The following is a 20,000-nucleotide window of genomic DNA, read 5'->3' as shown; positions in this document are numbered from 1 at the left end:
ACGTCGTCTTCATCTCATCATCATCATTTCAATCAGCATTACCCGCCCAGAAACACGTTCTGTACTCTTTGCCAACTCTTTAATATCGCAAAGGATTAGGAACATCTTAAGGATGGTGCCTACTAATTCGCAGGTATTTTTGCGCGGTTTACTGAATATGCGGGAAAAGCAGATCATAACAAGTGTTACTGAAACCCATGGCAAAAGAGAAAATTGGGGGTAACCACGCATTTTTCAAAGATAATTAATCAACAATATTTGTAACCAGCTTAAAATACAAAGCAATGTAATGGCGCTCCTTTCCACATTAAAGAGGTTCTGCCAGGGTAAATTCGACAAGCGACATGGCCTAAAAGTAGCAAAAAGCAGGTAAAGTGAAATCGCGACAAACGACATCCTTTCTTTAATTTCCGACAAGCGACACGGGATCCCCCCAAGAGCACTTGCTAAGTTCGACTTCCTTCACATAGTTTTAAGCAGCGCAAAATATCCTGCATTAGAAAGCGCTACCGGTAGGATCCCGAGTATCTGGAGATGCACACTGATGCGCAGAACGTATGTGCAAATTATATAACAATAGTAGGCAACCGTCCTTAATAAGAGAAGGAAAAACGAGACATTTAAAAAGAGCCATGTAGGATCACTTACTACTAGCAAATTATTATCATCAAAAAAATAACGATACAAATACCTTGGGAGGAGACTTTTCGCTAAAATTCATCAAAGAGTTGAACTCGGCGAACATTGCAAATGGCTGAATCTGTGGATCCATAAACGTCCAGCGGTATATGGTCAAATTTAGACCGAGGAAGACTGGGTCAAGTCCTAATCAAAACAAAGATGTCCAAGAGGTTCGAAGCATGGCTGCAAGATCTGTGCGACGTCTTTAAAACTTTACAGATCTTCAAAAAAATACTGTGATTGAGAATATCATAGACATAAGCGAAACCAGAGCAGCTACGTTTTTTGTCCACAAAACTAGAGATACTGGTGAAAAGAGACTACTTCAAATGTTTACCCCCCTGGAACTCAGTTATCACGTGTTGAAATGGTTAGACCCCGTCTCTTATGTAGGTGCTGCCTTGTAAGTAAAGTTTGGAACAATGTTATTTTGAGCTGTGATGATGTTTGGCAAAACGCATGCAGAGATCTTGGTATGGACATCAAGGAGGTGTTGAACGGGGACGCAATTTCAAAATTTCAGGGATCGTGTCAACGTTTCCTCTGGGGCGAAGATCGTGGAAACAAATGTACATTTCACATGTTAAAAGGATGAAAAGGCTTATGTGTGAAGACGCTTTAGAAAGAAACTGTGTTTTTCGTGTAAACTGTCACCAAAACTCAGTGGGTACTATCCCTTTTGACGCCACCAAGTCAGAGACCTCCTTTCCTCCCCGGTACAATCTCTTTTTACACTCAGTTCACCCTCGATACTTCATTTGGAAAAGACTCTGAGATGCCATTTATGCTCTGCCTCACTAAGAATTCCTCACCGTGCCTTGTATTCACGTAATCAATCTGAAAATAATTAATGAAAGAACGAGGGCACAGTTAATTGAATTCCTCAGGCAGCCGGTTAGTTATTTTCTCAGTCACTGAGTCTTTCAATAGGCCATCCATTTCATCGGTCAGTCAGTCAGTCAAACTTGATTTACACCAACGCGAATCGAAAGACAATATCTACCTTGTGCACCTTTTCTAAATAAGACTTCAACTTTTCAGCGATAGCAGCAAATGTAGGTCTCTCTGATGGAGTTTCGTCCCAGCAAGAGGACATCAGTTTATACCTGCCAATGGGAAATAACTGAATTCACGTGTGAATACCAAATGAGTAGATTTTCTGCACGAAAGCAAAGATGATAGAGATAGACGAATGAAACGGAAACGGAAACTTAAACTGGTCCAACGATGAAAAAATCACTTCCTTGTTTTCTTCAGATTTTGAAAGTGTGTTTGCTTAACACCTAAAAGGCAAAATTTTGAGCTTTGATTTTTATCCAAAGGTTGTTTACTTTGAGTATAAGTTTTGGATTAACCGTCTGCCATTACTCACGTTCAAAACTGACCGACTGGATCTCAGAGAGTTGAACCTGGGAAAAACTGACGTCACTTCGCTCACTAGCTTAAAATTTCAGCCTGTAAATGCAGTTTAACATGTATGCAAAACGTTAGTTTTGCATACATACTTTCCAATCCGAATGGCCCGGGACTCCCGTGCTGCGCATTAATTCAGTCGCGTACAAACGCATGCATTGCATTGTTTAAACCAGTGAGTTTTTGACGTCATTTTCTCCTCGATTCAGTCGTCTCAAGATTTTAAACTTAATAGTGCCGGACCATTAAATTTAAGAAATCGAAAGTGGTTCAGATTGCGTGGTTACAAGCAATTTTGGTAAAAAAGGAAAATTCCCGAATAAACAAGAGTTTTTTCCGAAATTAAGGCTTAAAACTTGGGTTACTTTACTGTTTAATTAACATAGTTTTGAAATGCAAAGGGAAAAAAAAAAGAGTTAGGGAGATTTTTGATCATAGACTTTAAACTTACATCTTCTTGCAGCAATGTTTAGGGGAGGACATCCTTTCACCCTGAGAGAGATAGGTTTTGAGATCGGATGGAGTCTCTATGAAAGGGTAGGGCTGTTCACCTAGGAATAAATAATAGACATTGATTCTATCTACATTCTTTCCGTTGAAAAAAGAAAAAAATAAAATAACCCACCGTAAGCTGCAATTTCCCACAACACAATGCCAAAAGACCATCTGTAATGAAGAACAAAACAGACACAAATTAAATTGAGAGAAGTGATCCTCTCATTTACCTGGACAATTTATAAGTATTTTCGCTAAAAATGGGAAGTCAAATCTCGTACTCGTTCTCGTAGAATCTAAAGCTCTCTAATAGTAGCATGACAAAGAGCGAGATTTGGAAAAGATAACTACTGACAACGAGAAATAGACGAGACACGAGAACGCTTCAGTCACTCAACACAATATGACAACGCATAACTTGAGGATAATTACATAGACGATATTACATGGCCACTTGGAGATACGAAATTTCTCTTCGAGTGTTGAAAAATATTCCACGAGGGAACGAGTGAAATATTTTTCAACAGTCGAAGAAAAATTTCGTATCTCCAAGCGGCCATGCAATATTCTCATGATTTATTATATTAAACACCAATGAAGTACTAAATCATTTCACGTAAGGCATCGAAAGGCGCGATTTTTATAGGTAAACATAGCAACAGTGATCTTTTCACTTGTGAAAATAACATGTTATCGTTATCATGTTTTCGCGCGGAAGTTCACTTGATACAGTCACTGGTGTTTATATATAAAAGTGGGTTCAAAACACTTGGCGGAAAACTGGGGCAATTGCAATGGACGACACTTTCTTACGAAAAAGTGCAATGAACGACACTTTCTTATGTCATGTAAATTGTGCTTTTTGACTATCTTTAACTAACACAAGCTTTGCATTCTAAAGCATATTAGTTAATAAGATTGTTAACTGACTGGTGATCAGTTACTTACACGTCACTACAATAAGTATAGCTGTGATCTTTCAATGATTCTAAGGATAGCCATCTCCAAGGAACTCTGTCCTATTGAAAACAAATGTGCAAAAGTGTGTGATTAGGCAAGAACAGGGTGTTTATTGTTTGTCATCGATTGAAATAAGCGTAAGTCGATACGCAAAAAGCAGTAAAAGCCAACTGCTGATGTACAAGAACTCGCCCGGACACCTTTTGGATTTGCGGTTATATGTCTGAGCGGTTTACTTGACATTAAAGACCCAACAATGCTTGACGCATAGAATTAACCGCATTTGCCTAAATACAAAAATCGCTAAGGGTAAATGCTGCATTTTCATACTTACATTAGAGGTTTGAGTGTAGATGCCATCCTTTGAAATGTCTCGTGCCAAGCCAAAATCTCCCAACTTAGCCACGTGGTTATGGTCAATGAACACATTTCTGGCTGCAAGGTCACGATGAATGCACTAAAGAGAGAAACAGACCTAGGCGATTTAAGTAATCAACCATAACTGACCTATAGGGACTGAGGACTGGATCAAGGGCAAAATGACGCCATAATTACTCGATCAAGAGTGCACTGTATGCAAGACACATGTGAGTAGTGTACACGTTTCAGTATCCTCGACCGAACTCTCTCTTCTCTCTAATAATAGAGAGATTTTGCATCACCTTTACGTGAAATGGAAAACGTCGGATTGCCGTTTCACGTTTCACATAAAAGGGAGTGAAGCTTGTGACATTAGCTCTTCGTGACTCCCGGATGAATGGACTCTGTCAATGTCGAAAAGTTTGTTAACAAACACAAAAACTCAAAGTCTTTTTAAACATTGTTTGTAGAAAAAGACGCTATACATGTATATGAAAAAATCAATCCCTGTCTGTTTCGATGTTTCGAGTTTGTGAGTCACCAGAGAGACAACGAGAGTTCATGAAGCAAATTGCGGGAAGGAGTCAGTTAATTGAACGATAACCACGAAACGTGATTTTTGACCTACCGGAAAAAAAGCTTTCGTGGTCCTTTGTTTTCCACAAACGACTTGTTATGAAAAAGAAAGTTCCACGTATACGGCAAAGGCGAAATTGCCTACACTCACGTAGAAACGGCAAGCAGCAACCGACAAACGCAAAAAAAATGGTTGGAAAATCATGATCACCTGGTGCCCGTTCCTCCAAAGTTCCGAAACTTTACGGGTCATTTTTGGGTGTCGCAATTCCCTCTGTATCTCAAGAACGGAGAGGACTGGAATCGTCAAACTTAACAAACAGTTTGCTTTTTGTTACCTTGAAAACATGTTAAAAGGTCGGCTTTTCTGGACAAGCGGTTAGCAGGTTGACAAATGGCTTTTCGGGACTTTCGAGAAACGGGCCCCTGGTCAGTTTCGCCGTTCGCGTTTCATGAAACGCAATGCTAGATCTCTCTAGTAGCATGGAAGACTGTTCAAATAGAAAAATAAAAATAATAAAAAAAAGCCATTTCTTATGATCAACCGCAAGCTTGAAATGAAATTTAATAATAAGCAACACACTTTTGAAATTTGAAGATAGACCTGACTTGTTTTTTGTTCAGAGAAGAACATCTTGTAAGAGTTACGCCAGGTTCATAACTTTTCGACAAAAACTGAGTGAATACCAGCCTACCTTTTTCTCTTGTAAGTGTTTCATTCCAAGGGCGATTTGCAGCGCTATTTCTAGTAAATGACGATCGCTTAACCCAAACCGTACGTTTTCATATTTTCTTGGTTGGTTATCTGGGAATTCGTTCTTCTTGGATTTCAAGAAAACTTCAAGGCTTTTTCCATGAACCAGTCAGTAACCAAGAGAATCTTGTCTGAAAAATATAATCATCTATTTACCACTGAATTATTAAAAACATATTCATCTAATGAATTGTCTTTTACCTGTAAATGAAAAAACCTGAGAGTCTGAGATGTCAGTTCAAAGATTTTCAGTTCGGTATAAATTTAATTTCAAGTCATTGAATTCCTTTGAGTGTTCAGACTGTGATATTGTATTTTTGGAATTTTGTTTCAAAACTTACCACTCTTTGTGCATTCCCCCACAAAATTGACAATGTTGGGATGTTGCCCAGCCTGCTTGAAGATCTTTATCTCATTCAAGAGGTCGGAGTCATCAGAAACACCTGCGGTATCTATGCATATATAAATGATCACAAATGCTCAAATGAAAGAAGATCTTTCACCCAAGCCACCCCTCGAAAGGGGACAACTCGTAGTGTGCTTTGTCTCAAAAAACCGAACTAATCGAGTCAACGAAAATGTCAACAAACATTATCTGAGATAACCACTCTTACGAAGGGCTTCATAGGAATTCAAAAAGCGATGGCTTGAATGCTGGCTCTTCTTTCCCCCGCATTGGCTGTTCACTGGCTAACAAATGACCTCGAACCAGAAACACTTTGTGATGTAAGGCGAGGACCTTCACCGTAGCGTCAACCCTCCTCACTATTCAGTTTGACATACGACACCTAGTGTAAACCCATCTGGTCGCCTCCTTCCCAACACATCCGTATTGAAATCATCCTTTCTACGCTGTTAGAAATAATTCTGAATTAAATTTTCTCACCTTTTTTAACTTAAAACTTAAAACGTAGGGAGGCTTAGTTTAGTCTTACTGAAATCAGTTTGAAAAGCAATGTGGTCACCTTTTAGCTGTTTCACGGCCACGTCTAATGTTTGTCCATTCTTTGCATGATATTTTCCCTTCCGAACAATCCCGAACGCTCCTTCTCCAAGCTTTTCATCCTCGAACACCTGGAGTCTTTGAAAATCAATTCGCCAGTTTTCTTCAATGTCGGGACATTTCGGCAAATGAATGCTTCTTCTGTGAGCAAAAACATGTTACACTTGTCGTGAGAATAGGGTCTGTCATGTTATATTTTTTATCAGTACTTGATTGCTAAAAGCATTTATAATCCAGTAAAGAATCGAACCTGAATAAATAACATTTATTTTCGTGAGTAGTTATGGCTCCAGCTGATTTTCCTTGTCATGGACAGATACCGATTGCTTTTTCCAACTCCGGAGAGTTTCATCCCTCAAGTTCCGTACAATTCGGAACAAAAGACAGCGAAAATCTCTAAAATTTAACAGGAAAATCTGAACTTACAGGAAATATTCATTGTCTCAACAAAATGAAACATGCAATTTAATAGGCATTCTGTAGATTGCAATTTTCATTACAGAAATTATTACAAGAAATAAGGTAGATTTACCTTTCCGGAGTTTGCAGCGGTTTCTTGGTGAATAAGTAAGTTATCATTGCTTTCAGCGCTTTCATGGCTGTTATGTATACAAACACATCTCAATTGTTCCTCTGCTTGTTCTTTCTTATTAGGTTTTGGAGGCCTTCTGGGCGGGATATGACCATTGGGTATAGGAGGCAAATCTCTTCTGGGCATGTCAAGCTGATTACTACCAACCCCACCTGGGAGGAAAAATGGAAGGAATTACATGTACTTTGTCCTGAAGAACTATTAAACGACAAAGGCAAGACGTACTTTTCTGAGGTATGGCTGCACTAAATAAGCAAACAGGGCTGCTGGGATTTAGTCTTTTTGTTATGACGAAGCTGGTAATTGACATGCAGATACAAGATTTATGATTAGTTTTTTGGGTTTATTATTGTGCCAAACTCAAGATTTATGATTAGGGAGCAGGGATGGAGCAGCGGTGAGATCGCTTGCCTACCAACATTGTTTCCCGGGTCTCGGATTCAATTTCCAGGTGTCATATGTGGGTTGAGTTTGTTGGTTCTCTACTGTGCTCCGAGATGTTTTTACACGGGTGTTCCGGTTGCCCCCTCTTTTCAAAAACTGAAATGATTTGAGTTGAGTTGATTTCTGCACATGTGCAGTGTACATACTATGAATAGTGCCCCAGCGCTAAATAGAGTTGACACCTAATAAAGTTCAATATTATTATTTAAAATGAATGAAAATTCTTCGCATTTTCCTCTGCTGAGCATGTATAAATTGTTAATTTTATTTTTTCTTGCACTTTTGTCGTCAGTATGATAATAAAAAATTATACAGAGAACTATAAAAGCACCTAATAGGGGAACGTTTTCTCGGCCTACAGCTCTTTGTGCTACTAAAGGAGAAGCGAGAGTACTGTCAATGCTGTCATAAATGTTGTCCGATGTCTCTTTTTTCTCGAGACGTATCCAGTCTTGATCCTCTGAAGGCGTCTGCCTGTCTGCAGTGTTGTCTCTTTCTTGCGCCTATAAACAAATGTTTAACATATTTTATATCTAATAGAGAGACAGAATCTTCTTTTTTACAACGTCGATGCGTTTTCAGAACGATTGTGTTTTAGATGTTCCTTTAAGAAGAGCGTTAACCCGGAATTGAGATCCAATGTGCCATTTCCGAGTTGCTGTTTACCTCTGGTTCAAAACGAGTCTTGGTGCTAAACCATTAATATGTTAATGAGCTTGATATGAATGAAAATACACCATTCGTTTCCATTGGAATGGTTGTGCACCAGTACTCGCTTTGAAACCGAGGCAAACGGCAATTCGGAAATGGGCTATTGATAATATTTACTGAATTTTAACTTGATACGCTGTTGAAATTAGATTGTCTTCCGGGAAGACATCAAATCGAGGTACTTTTACACTTTTTATATTCAATCAATATAACTGTTCACCTTGCTAATTAAACTATAGGAAAAATGACCGTCGAAGGAGTGCTACATAAGTACAAGTGTTGATGGTTATAGTTCTTGTTTATTTCATTTGCACTCGTTTTGAGAACCTATGATCACGTACCCTCAGCTATTCGTCTTCTTAACTTTCGATACCAGAGAAAGTAAACTACTACGCTCCCGATTCCCAACGTTCCAAAAATGCAGATAAAGACGATGGGCATGACCCTAGGGCTTTTCACCGAATATTCAGTTGGCTTTGCAACTGAAACGGAAAATAAGACAGTCACCGACACTAAGATACGACTTTAACAAACAATAATGATAATGATAAAGAAGATGATAATGATAATGATAATGATAATGATAATGATAATGATAATGATAATGATAATGATAATGATAATGATAATGATAATAATAATAACAATGACGATGATATTATACCCTATTATAATATTAAGAAAACGACGAAACCTTAGAGTTAATATTAAACATGTTTCGACAGAAACTTCTGCCATCCTCAGTTAGGCAGAATACAAAGTGATGGAAGCTGGATTTATAATAGAAAATGCTAATGTCAAAAAATGGCAGATGTTTCTCTGTCGAAACATGTTTTATAAAGTCAAATGTCTCGTCCTTTTCTTAAAATTGTTTGCTTTTCTGCTACTATCAAGACCTTATGATAATAATCATCATCATCATCATCATCATCATCATCAACAACAACAACAAATTTTGCCTTACGGACTAGCTTGGTTTGAAATCAAAGAAAACAAAATAAAACAATTGGGTATATGTTGTCAGAATGTACCCGCTTAGAACAGAAAGATGATAAAAGCCCAGACATGATATCATCATTCACTGAAATTTGTGCATAAAAAATGGACTCCCGTGTGCAAAGAAGAGCTATGAGCAGGAGGTGCACACAAAGCACAGGGTTTTGGAGAACTCACAGAGATAAATGCTATAGTCGTATTCTGTTATTTCTGCTATTTATTTTTGCAATTGACACTGAAAAGCCCCTGAGGGGAAGTGGTCCATACATGCAAATGCATGATATGTAGTGTAATAGGTCACAGCAAGATGTCAAAATCATGTTAAGAACATCAATAACACACGGTCAGAACCCAATTTGCACCATTGGTGGCCCATACTTTTTATTCTTACCACATTAGTTGAACGGTCATCCGTGTGATTTGTTGCTAGAACAGATGCAACATGGAATGTAATTTTTATTCTAGTCATTGCCTTCCTGGCTCAAAACCCCAGCTGGAAGTCCTATATTAATTAGGCATGCTGATACCACGAGCGTGGTACCTGGGCACGTTGCATCTATAGTTACCCGCAAGAGTGTCATCGATCCAGAAACCCTTACGTTTCAGATTTCCCCTACAAAGACACTCAACTAGGATTCACAGATGGTGGCGATGTCACATTGTTAGCAGGAATCAATCGCTATTCCTGCCAGACTACCTGCGGCAATACCTGGATTCCAAAGCCGCCAGAATAAGCATATTCCTAATATCACTAAGAATCTTCTGCATTCTGAAGTTCCAGCGGCGTTAAGTACACTTAAAATGGGTGAGGAACTCTCCTTTGTTCTGATGTGTGGCTGAGGTTTATGATTCGCTTGTGTTCAGTGAAAACAATGAAAACAAGATGTAATGAAGGGTCATGCACAAGCGTCCAGTTCCGATAATCAAGCTCGCAAGCAAACAAGACAGAATGATAACAAAAGAATTCACTAAAGAAAATCAGGTCATAATGTGTGGAACACACCTACAGACAAAGGAAAGGAAACCATCAAAACAGGAAGAAATAAAAAGAAATGACCCGAACCAGTGAGCGAGATCACAAGTAGAAGAGAAGGATCGCTTCATCATGGCAACGATTATCCAAAGAAGTTTTGTGTAGCTTGGCCGATTATATGATTCAACTCAACAGATGGACGGCTGTCATAAACCAGATTAATTCTCTTGATGGATGGATTTGATGTCAGTGAATAATTGAGATATACTCGTTTGCGCATCGCAGCCAGGTATCGGAACATTAATGCTAATTTATCTGCTGAGCATCTTCCCTAAACAAACGCGAGATGTCAGGAGAGCAGGTATAGTGAAGTGTGCCAGTAATTTTGGGAAAAATTCTTAACAAACGACTGCTTCCAAATGGATTCCTCACCACAGTAAAGAAAAAAATCACTTTCCTTTGTTTTCTTCCTAACATTTTAGAAAGAGTGTTGGCTTAACACCTGAGTCCTGTCAAAGTTTTGAGCTTGTGAACTCTGTCATTTTTATCCAAAAGTGGCTGGTTTACTACTTTGGGTATAAGTTTACTTTGGTGAATCCGCCTATCTTCACTCAAGTGCGTGACAGTTGAGTCTTCAGAAACGGGACTACCGTCATGACGGGTTGGGATCTCTAGGGAAACAGGGATTAGCCGTATCATATGTACTGAGTATCACCAGCTTAAATTGGACCAATTGTAAAGCACAAAAATTCGCAAGCTTATTACCTAATAGCTGCCAAATCACAAGTGTTCAAATGAGTCTGAAATCAGCCGAAAACGCCTGTGCGGTATAGTATGAGCTACGTACACACCCATTGCATTCTTAAAAACCATGGGAGCTCCTTTGACAGCATTTTCTACTGTTCGATCCAGTTCTCTCCGCTCAAAATTTTAAAGTTAGTAATCATGGCGGAGCACATGATAAATTGGAAACAGTTCCATTTTAAAATAAATAAGCAAGAATGTCTTGTTTTGTTAAATGAAGGCTTTAAAATTTTGGGGTCACTTGTAGTGGATTTTAGTTAGCATAGAGTGTTGGCAAATCCATAAGAAACAACAAGGAGAATTGATTTTTTAAGGGGTCCATTAGGAAGCGAATAGACACTTAAACTAATCGGGGTGAAAGACAAGAGCCAAAGCAAAGCAAACAACCAAGCAACCCAGTTTTTTTGTCATAGAGAGTCTTTAATAGAGATGGGCTGACTATAGCCGTTCAAAGGCTGATTAAGCTTATCCTGGATTGCGGGAAAGTTAAATTGCTGTCTATTTTCTGATCAGAAAAAGTTCCTCAAGATAATTATTTTGCCTCTAAAATTGACTAGACTTTTTCTTTCCGTCACGGCGTCAAATTGCAAGGTTAAGGCTTTTTTCACTGGAAAACTCAAGCCTAGGTTTGTATTTGATCGCGGACAAGAGTGAATTCGGTAAGACTGCGTTGATCTATCACTTTGCGGTCTTACCCAAGCACAGTCACAAATGGATTTATTTTTAGATACACTTTGCACACGAAACAAACGAAGGGACGCCAATTTTAACCAATCAGAAGAAGCCATGTCACGCGTGACGCTTCTGCTATGTTTTTTTTCGCGGGAACGGGTATTCTAAAAATAGACTCATTTGTGACTGTGCTGGGGAGCCCACCCAGGCCATCACAACACTCTTATCTAATTCACCCTTGATCGCGGATTTGTGTCAATCGGCTTTTGACCAACTGGGCCTTGTGAAGGTTATACCTCTTATCAACCTAGTCTTCTCGGTCCGTATTGTAAAATTACGGACCCGAGGACGAGGATCCTTAATTTTACAGTACGGACCAAGATATTTATTATATCCTTTCTGAGGTAATCAGCCGCGAGGGAAAGGAAACTAGTCGAAGTCAAGCGGAAGGACAACTGCCAGACAGATTGCCGCGTCAAAATCGGAAAAACCAATAAATCTTCGTGGCTTTTTGAAATAGGTTCCAGCAAGTTTATGCAACATATACGATGTAACATATACGACGATATCCCGGAAAGACGAGAAAAACTTTTCTCCCACCTGGGGCTTTTTCAACAAGGCTCCTGGTTACACAGAGGAGAGCAGAGAGGAGAAAGTAGGAGAGTCGAGTCGAGCATCTTTAGGTCAATTTAAAAGTTGCGCTATCGTCGTAACCAATTCAATTTTATTGGAATCGTACCTCGATAAACGTCGCGCCAAATTCACTATCATAACTGAAGGATTTAGCATTGTGTTGGCTGCATTTACAGCGCGGGGCAAATGTGAGGCTGAAATTAATCAAAGAAACTTGTTTGATGTAAGCTCATTTCTTGTCTATAATACCTACAGATATTGGGCAACTTCCCGCAGAAAGAGAGACAATTTAGAATGACAGAGTTTTCAAGCTTTTATAAGAACAGTTTTTACATCCCAGATGCGCAGGGGGCCGGTCCCAGAGTTTACCCGTCTTATTCGAGGAGACCTGGTGCCGTTTGCTCGGAGCTTGGTTTCGTTAACCATTAGTTAAGGGGGGTGGCTCTTAACGACCAAACCGTTGCTATGGACCCCTTCAAATAGTCATTTCTCGAGTCCCTTTAACTCTACAGTTATCCTTTTTTTGCCAGGTGTGTTCTATTTAACATTTCATTGTCTGGTTCGACTCACAACCATATTTGATAAAACACGTGACCAAAACAGAAACGCCTAAAAATTCAGCGAGTTAACAATGCTTTTGATACATTTTTAACGCAACAGTATGAGAGCATTCTAACACTAAGTCTGTAGCATGGATTAAAAAAAAAATTCTCAAAAAAGTTATGACGTTATAAGGCTTTTTTTTAATACACTTTTCAAAATATCAGTTCATTTCCAAATAGAAATCCCATACTACAGTTTACGAAAAATGTAGAACGGTTCCCATCCGGTGAAAAAACCGCCTCTTCACTGAAACGCACTGTAGAGGACTGGGACTAGTTGCGCATGCGCTTTGTGATGGAAGCGATGCAAGATTTTTATTGAAGAAGTTACTTTAACAAACCATCCATACGAATCCTTTTTGAAGGGCTCTCGCCTAAAAAGCTTCTTACGGTAACCATTGTCTTTCTGTAGTTAAGTGCCACCCCCCTTAAGAGGTATCAAAACCTGTAGGTTTTCATGGTATTTAACGCCGGTTAGCGCTAACCATGCTTCGAGCAACTCGGGCCAGAAATTGTATTTATTTTGCATATTTAGGAGCATTGTGTAGGGAGCTAACGCAAGGCCACCGACAACGACGACGAAGAGAGCGCCACAAAAGCAAGACCGGCTGTGCACGCCCCTCATGTTCGTTTCACCTTTTGATACATTTCTTTGCCGTCCTCGTCCTAACCGACGTTATAGGCTCATGAAGACAAAGTTTCAAATTTCCTCTCTCTTTGCCGTCCTCGTCCTAACAACGACGTGATATGTCCCTATGTTTGAGATTATTTGGAGTACACGAGCTCATGAAGACAAATTTTCAATTTCCTCTCCAAGTATCCACACCGGTACCGTTCATAACAATTCTAATCCTGGAATGATTCCGCAATACTTGCATGCCGAACGTACTTGGAGTAATCGCGAAATTATTACAATAACGGAAAAAATACTTATAGGGCGTGGCCAACCACGAGAAATGTTTGGCGTTTAAGCAACATCAAACATTGTGTAGTGACCAACCATTTTACCGTTTGGCCACCTTGTTGGTGCTGTTTGATCGTGTTTGATAAAATTTGAAGGCCATCACACATTCCATCAAACAACTCGTTAAAACATTTCTTTTGTTCTCGCGTTTGATGGGCGAAGTTTTGTTCGTTGTTTGGCACGCGCATGCGTACCACGCTTGCTCAGTCGCTTGTTTCCACGTGTTTTTTTACGTATTTGTGACCCATAGTTCTTTACTTGTGGAATTCAGTTGATCTGAGTTAGATCGAACGCGGGTTTTAACCGTTTGGCCACTGACTTCAACATCAGCGTGTTTGGTCACCAAACATTGTTTGATGTTGTTTCCAACGCCAAACATTTCCCGTTTGTCCAGGCCCTGAGACAACGTTCTCGTTGTAGCCGCCGTCGTCATCCTCGGCTTCTTGCATTAAGCACCAGCGCGCCTCCAACTAGATAACTTAGTAAAAACGCGAAATATTCTATTTTCCAGACATCAAGTTCTCCGTCATCAGCCATTTTCAACCAGTTACCAGTCCTCCGAGCACGAAACAAAGGCATCCCAACCAACCTCATAACCCTTAAATGCCACGAAAGCGACAGCGCCGCGACAAACGCGTCTCTCTCAGCCGGTCAACGCCAGGGGTACCTTGCACTTTGTACACAAGACGGTCACCTGATATTCATTCATGACAATAAGCAACATTGGCTAGTACGTGTGGAGCCGGGAAATTACGGCATCTTTGCGATGTCTAAACTTGATATTACACAGGATGGAGATGAAAAAATTGCTTTATGTTCCTGGAATGGAAACACCTACATTATCGATCATCGGAAGAATATGGTGCAGTTTAAGTTTAATGAAAACGTCTTCTTTCTTCTGCGCTGGCATGTACGCGTTTTCGCCGGGAAAAAATCGTCCCGCTTTGGTTTATGTGACTTCGTCAAATCGCATCGTTATTTACCACAACGCGCGGTTGTCATCAATGGTTCCTTCTAAACTGGGTAGCTTAATTAAACGTAAAACTTCGCATGGTGTAGAAGCCAGATTTCCTCTCAGTTCCGCAGTGGCTGAGCATTAGTCATTTCGCCCCGATTGAAGTATCGCTACCAGTTATATCGCCGCAAAGTATTTTCCGTTCTTCGAGGGTGACATTAGGGAGCTTACGCACGCGCCTTTTTGAGACGCGGGCGGCAACCGGAAGAGGATATTTCGCGTGCCAGGACGGTGGTGTCTCCCAGAGTGTCTCAACCGGAAGCGAGGTGTTTTCCCTTTTCACTTGTCTTAACACAACCACATTTACATCGCCAAGTATCTTTTCTCCATAAGAGTTGATTAGTGTAAAAATTTGGGAGACAACACTGTCCTGGACGCAAAATGCTCCTTTCCGGTTGCCGTCAGCGTCTCAAAACGCGCGTGCTAAAGCTCCCTAATGTCGTAGCTTGATAACATTAGTTTGTGGTGAAAAGTTGGTTGATGGGAAGTCTTCTCGGTGGCGAGATGATCAAGAAACTTTTCAAGCAATGCATGAGGGACAAACACAAAATAGCGTAATGTGTGATTCTGAAATTGGCTCATATCGCGTGTCATAACCAGACAAGCTCTTGGATGACGGAAAACAACGAAAACAAACCATGAGCTAAGACACAAAGAAAAACTTACGTTTTTACACTTATAAACCGTTGGAATGTAAAAAATCACGGAAAGTCGGAAAGTACTTGAAACCATCAACAGCTAATAGTGATCACTGAAAGTGGCTTTGTTTCCTTTTAGAAGAGGTCTCTTTTCTCTTTCATTTGCTTGGCTGAAGGACAAAGAGAAAGGAGACTTCTTCCGTTGGTCAATAGTAGCCTTGACGGCGCTTTGCAAAACGCATGCTCCCTGTTATGATTGCTGACCGTAACTTGAGACCGCTATGGCCAGGCACCGAACTACATTCGGGACATGTTTATCCTGCGTAACAACGGTTACAGCCTACGGGACCATCTTAAGGTTGTTATTCCAAGACTAACCTCATCTTATATGCAACATTCTTTCACGTACCAGGCTAGTAAACAATGGAACAATCTACCAGACAAAATAAGGATGTCAGAATCCCTTTCTACATTTCGGAAGAACTTACAAAACATACAGTTGTCTTCATCGTATGACTGCAACTGTATGTTTTGTAAATAGACAGTCTAATTACCAACATTTTCTTTTATTAAATTATTAATTATTGTAATAGGTTATTATTCACTTCAGTTGATCTAAGTTATATATTTTTCAATCATTACTTGTACATGTAAGATTATCTAAATCATCACATTGTAATTTTTATGACACATTTGCATTTAAACGAGCTATCGCTCATATGCGATATGTGGTTAAAAAAAATTACTTATTTATGCTTAAAGAAACGATGTCATACAATAAACAACTTACTAACCTCACTTGCTCGGGACCCTACTGGTGAATATTGGCCCTCCGCGACTGGCAAATGAAACAATTATCTCCCCAGTAGTTTTTGTATGCCACGACCTTGGGCCAGTATTCCCCAATACGGCACTCGTGCTCGGTTAGTAAGAGGTTCGTCAAATAGACCTACAATCATAGACAAAACCGCTAGGAAGGGTTAGCAATTTTGACGTCCTCATTGCTTCTCTCCCCCCTCCCCCCCCCCCCCCCCGCCTCATTCAATTTTGTGCAAAAGTGAATGGTTTGAGTGGGAAATTGTTGTGTTACCTTTCAACATTGAATGGGGGGCTATATAAGAGAAGGTGAAACTATTTCTTTTGCGCTTTAACAGCGGCGGTTTGAAATACAGCTCTGATGCGGTTCACTTACATAACCTTCCCAACTACTTTTGTCTATAATTGTAGCAAATCCAATTGGTCGGAGGCAAACGGGTCGAGTTACTGGAAGAATTGTTAGCGCGAACTATTGGATAAGTGCTATCTAAATCTCGAGGTGGTCATGGTATTTGACAACAATAAATTATTTCTTTGTACCTCGAGTAAATAAAAAGAGTTTTTACATGTTACATTCTAATAGAAAAGTAGGCACCCAAAAAAACAGAGTCGAACCTTCTCGTGAGCGCGAATTTGCCTGAGCTCGGGACCTTCACGGGACCTTCACGTGACCTAACGCGGGTTAGCAGCTAGGGCTAGTTGCCGTGGTTTTCAAAGCCTAGGGCCTGTTTCTCGAAAAGTCTATCTTTTAACATGTTTTAAAGGTAACAAAAATAAAACTGGCTGTGAAGTTTGACGATTTAAATCCTCTCCGTTCTTGAGATACAAAGGGAATTGTGACACCCGAAAATGCCCAGTAAAGTTGCGGGACTTTCGAGAAACGGGCCCTTGGTGAAGATGAATTCGAGACCACCCTGTCAATCACCAAAGAGGGATCAAAGCCACCGGCAGCAAAGCCAACGCCCCCCTCTTCAAGAATCTCCTTCCCACATGTCCCTTTTTTTTTTTAATAATTCACTCTTGCAACTTCAGGGTTGAATTTTCTCAATTTCAGTTTTCTTTGTACTTTTTTGTCATAAGACAGCTTTTGACGTTCCTGGTGCGAAGAAAATGACATTTTTTTCGAGAATCTTGAACTGTATATCTCTTCTCTTGTGCTTTATGGAGTTTCCATCTCGTTGGGTTATGGTGAGCTGCATGAGTAAAAAAAAAGTGTTTTAATCCAGGAGGCATTTTACGTCAAAAAATAAAGTACTTAAATAACTACTGGCTCTCCGAAGAACGTTAACACGTCGTTGTTTAGCACACGATATCAAGGAAATGTGACACAAACGTGCAGGGTTGCTGTTAGTGATTAAGGGCACTTTTCACGAGAAAACTAAACTAATCGTCGTCGTCGTCGTTCCATTACGTTCTCCGAAAAACGTTAACACGTCGTTGTTTAGCAGAGGATATCAAGGAAATGTACCAAAATGTGACACACACTTGCATGGCTGCTGTTAGTGCTCGTCGCGTATCGGTTTTGGGGAGTGAGACTGACCTGACCATGCACGTCTTTGGAGTAGCCACTACTGAGACCTCTTACATGAAGTTCCACATGAGCTCTATAGCACAGCTGTCTCCACAGCAACAGGGACTCCTCGTCATCGACATCACCGTCATTATGCACTAAGGTGACCAAACAGCCATCCACCTTTACAAACAAAATCGTATTTATTTATAAAATAACTAAGATAGTACGCGCACTCTCCGACTGGTCAATAGCTGCGTTTATGTGAAAGTTAGCCTGCGTAGCATGGCGGTTTTGTCGAGCCGGGCGCACGAGCGGCGAAGCCGCGAAATTCGCGCGCGAAGCGCGCGAGAACGAGTGGCGAAGCCGCGAGAAAAAATCTCCTCGCGGTTTTTCTGCCCTCGCCCGCCATTATTACTTAGCAACTAAAACCGCCGTGCTACGCAGGCTATGTGAAAGTATGTAAACACGGTTGTGATATCACACGAATTTGGATTGGTTGTGTGTTGTCAGACGCGCGTTTTGATTGGCTGGTAGGAAATATGAGCGTGTATCAAGAAAATCTGTTTCAATTAAGAGGTAAACAAAAAAAAACTCCGCATTTCCCTTCATTTGTCGAATTATTTTTGAGAAATATTTTACAAAAACAATAGAGGACTTTTTTCCGTGTTTACATGGCCTCATCAAAACACTCGGCAAGTTGGGAAAATTCTCGACAGTTATGCATTCTCGTCACCAGAGCCTCGGATCAACCCAAGGCTCTCCAAAAATTGGTTGCTTCTGCAGGTACCGGAGCAGAGATTACGTAAAAGAAAAGACAGAAAACAAAACAACTCCAAATAAAGACTACGCCCGAGACCAAAAATACAATGTTTTCCGGTACCTGCAGAAAGACCTTAAGACCTTCAAAAGCGAGAACAATGTTGTCGCAATCGATGTATGAATTGACCGTGACAGTGCACTATCTTTTCTTTTCGCTTCGCATCGGTTCGCAAATTAGTTGCGCACAATTTAATCGAAGATTTGATTGGTTATCTTCTCGAAAGAAGGTGCGTTTTGTGCACCGTCAAGGCCAAAAAATACAGACAAAAACACGAAACAAAGAGACTTGACGAGTTTCATAACCATCGCCATGCATAGACTATGCCTTCAGCAAGTCTTTTTTTTTTTTTTGCTTTGCTGAACAAAAAATATAGGTCATTTCAGTATTGACGAAAGCAGCGAACGAAGCTGCATGGTTGGCCACTCCAAATCGATCACGTAAACGAGTTTCGCAACGATATTAAAAAGAACCTGGGGCCCGTTAGAAAATATCACAAAATTCTCAAGGATTTCGTCTGCAAGGCCAAAAATGGGCGTAAGCAATGCCTTTTGTTGTAAACAAAAAATACCAACAACAGTAAAGCTCTTCATACTTAACTGATTAGAGTGTAATGTAAAGTGCTAGCTTTGTACCCCATATGAACCATGTGAGCGTTAGCCCAACACAAGGACAAAGAAAATCTTTGACCAGGGTGGGGTTAGATCACCGCTGCTATACCGACTGAGCTACAAGGTCAGACGGGAGCAGGCCGATTGACATAACTAGGAAATATCACGATATTCCCGTATAACTTAGAATTAATAGATACTCGAGGGTTCCGAATTGGATTTCCCTAAAGGTCTATAGCTAAAGGCTAAAGTTTTATAAACGGTAAGTCGTACCTATTAATTCCAAATTGTATAGTCAAGATCGTGCGGTTTCCTTCGGTTAAAGCTAGACTTATTTGTTTTCCTGTTTGCTTTGCATACCAGCGCTGGAGAGAAGCACATCAAAGTCGAGCAGTAATGAGTAAAATCAGCTATCTCTTGCACACGAACGCCAATGGATATAAGAGCTGTTAAATCATCAATTAGCAATAGACAAGGGCTCTGCCCCACTGTATCAATCATTGAAGACTTGATTCTGTTATACAATGGCTGAAGGGTAAAGTTCTGGTTTCTAAAAAGAAAGAAGAAAGGGCCCTTGGCCGAGGAGAGCTCTTATACGGTTTACGGTCACTTCGCCACCAAGAGGTGTGTCGTTGACTGTTCTGATTATTCAGTTCTCAACTATGCTGCGTGAAGGGCGTCGCATTTGTTATGTGAAGGTTTTGAATTTCTTAACCATAAACGAAAGAACGACTGGGACTATCGATCGAAGTGCGTCCTGTTCAATGAAGATAAGCTGATCTTTGCCGTTCTGGTGGAGAGTTTACATTGGTGGCCAGACGACTGGCTGCCAGATTGAAGTATTTCGAGTGACTAGAGGCTGAGAATTCTTTTAACCTTAAGGAAAGGTTTCCAGCTTTGTAACAAAGCCAACATTTTTTCGTAAATTAAAAGTAAAGATAGCGAATCTGCAAAGTG

At 40.3% G+C, this 20,000-nt stretch overlaps 2 protein-coding genes across 2 annotated transcripts in view; both read right to left on the bottom strand.

Annotated features, from left to right (window-relative positions):
• Positions 1 to 1,416: 1,416 nt before the first annotated feature.
• On the bottom strand, positions 1,417 to 5,340 carry LOC138002638 (fibroblast growth factor receptor-like). Its single transcript, XM_068848642.1, has 7 exons — positions 5,181 to 5,340; positions 3,884 to 4,006; positions 3,538 to 3,608; positions 2,720 to 2,760; positions 2,546 to 2,645; positions 1,685 to 1,787; positions 1,417 to 1,518 (listed from the first exon to the last, which is right to left on the bottom strand). Exons 1-7 carry the CDS (start codon positions 5,202 to 5,204, stop codon positions 1,417 to 1,419), a joined length of 564 nt encoding a protein of 187 aa, XP_068704743.1. The 5' UTR covers positions 5,205 to 5,340.
• An 11,698-nt stretch (positions 5,341 to 17,038) lies between these two features.
• Positions 17,039 to 20,000, bottom strand: part of LOC138004022 (elongator complex protein 6-like) — a 9,308-nt gene continuing 6,346 nt past the window's right edge. The window contains exons 5-7 of the mRNA XM_068850413.1: positions 19,404 to 19,593; positions 17,643 to 17,795; positions 17,039 to 17,295 (exon numbers count right to left, since the gene is read on the bottom strand). Of these exons, the coding sequence (XP_068706514.1) occupies positions 17,176 to 17,295; positions 17,643 to 17,795; positions 19,404 to 19,593 (463 nt within the window). The 3' untranslated portion in view covers positions 17,039 to 17,175. The remainder of the gene's footprint in view (positions 17,296 to 17,642; positions 17,796 to 19,403; positions 19,594 to 20,000) is intronic.

Source organism: Montipora foliosa, chromosome 5, assembly GCF_036669935.1.
Source record: "Montipora foliosa isolate CH-2021 chromosome 5, ASM3666993v2, whole genome shotgun sequence".
Taxonomy (NCBI): Eukaryota; Metazoa; Cnidaria; class Anthozoa; order Scleractinia; family Acroporidae; genus Montipora; species Montipora foliosa.
This window is presented reverse-complemented; position numbering and strand designations above follow the sequence as displayed.

Coding starts and splice junctions, on each gene's coding strand:
- LOC138002638 (XM_068848642.1), bottom strand. CDS start 5,204: ATGAAACACTTACAAGAGAAAAAG. Junction 4,007..5,180: donor AACACTTACAAGAGAAAAAG/GTAGGCTGGTAT, acceptor TTCTCTCTTTAG/TGCATTCATCGTGACCTTGC. Junction 3,609..3,883: donor TCTACACTCAAACCTCTAAT/GTAAGTATGAAA, acceptor TGTTTTCAATAG/GACAGAGTTCCTTGGAGATG.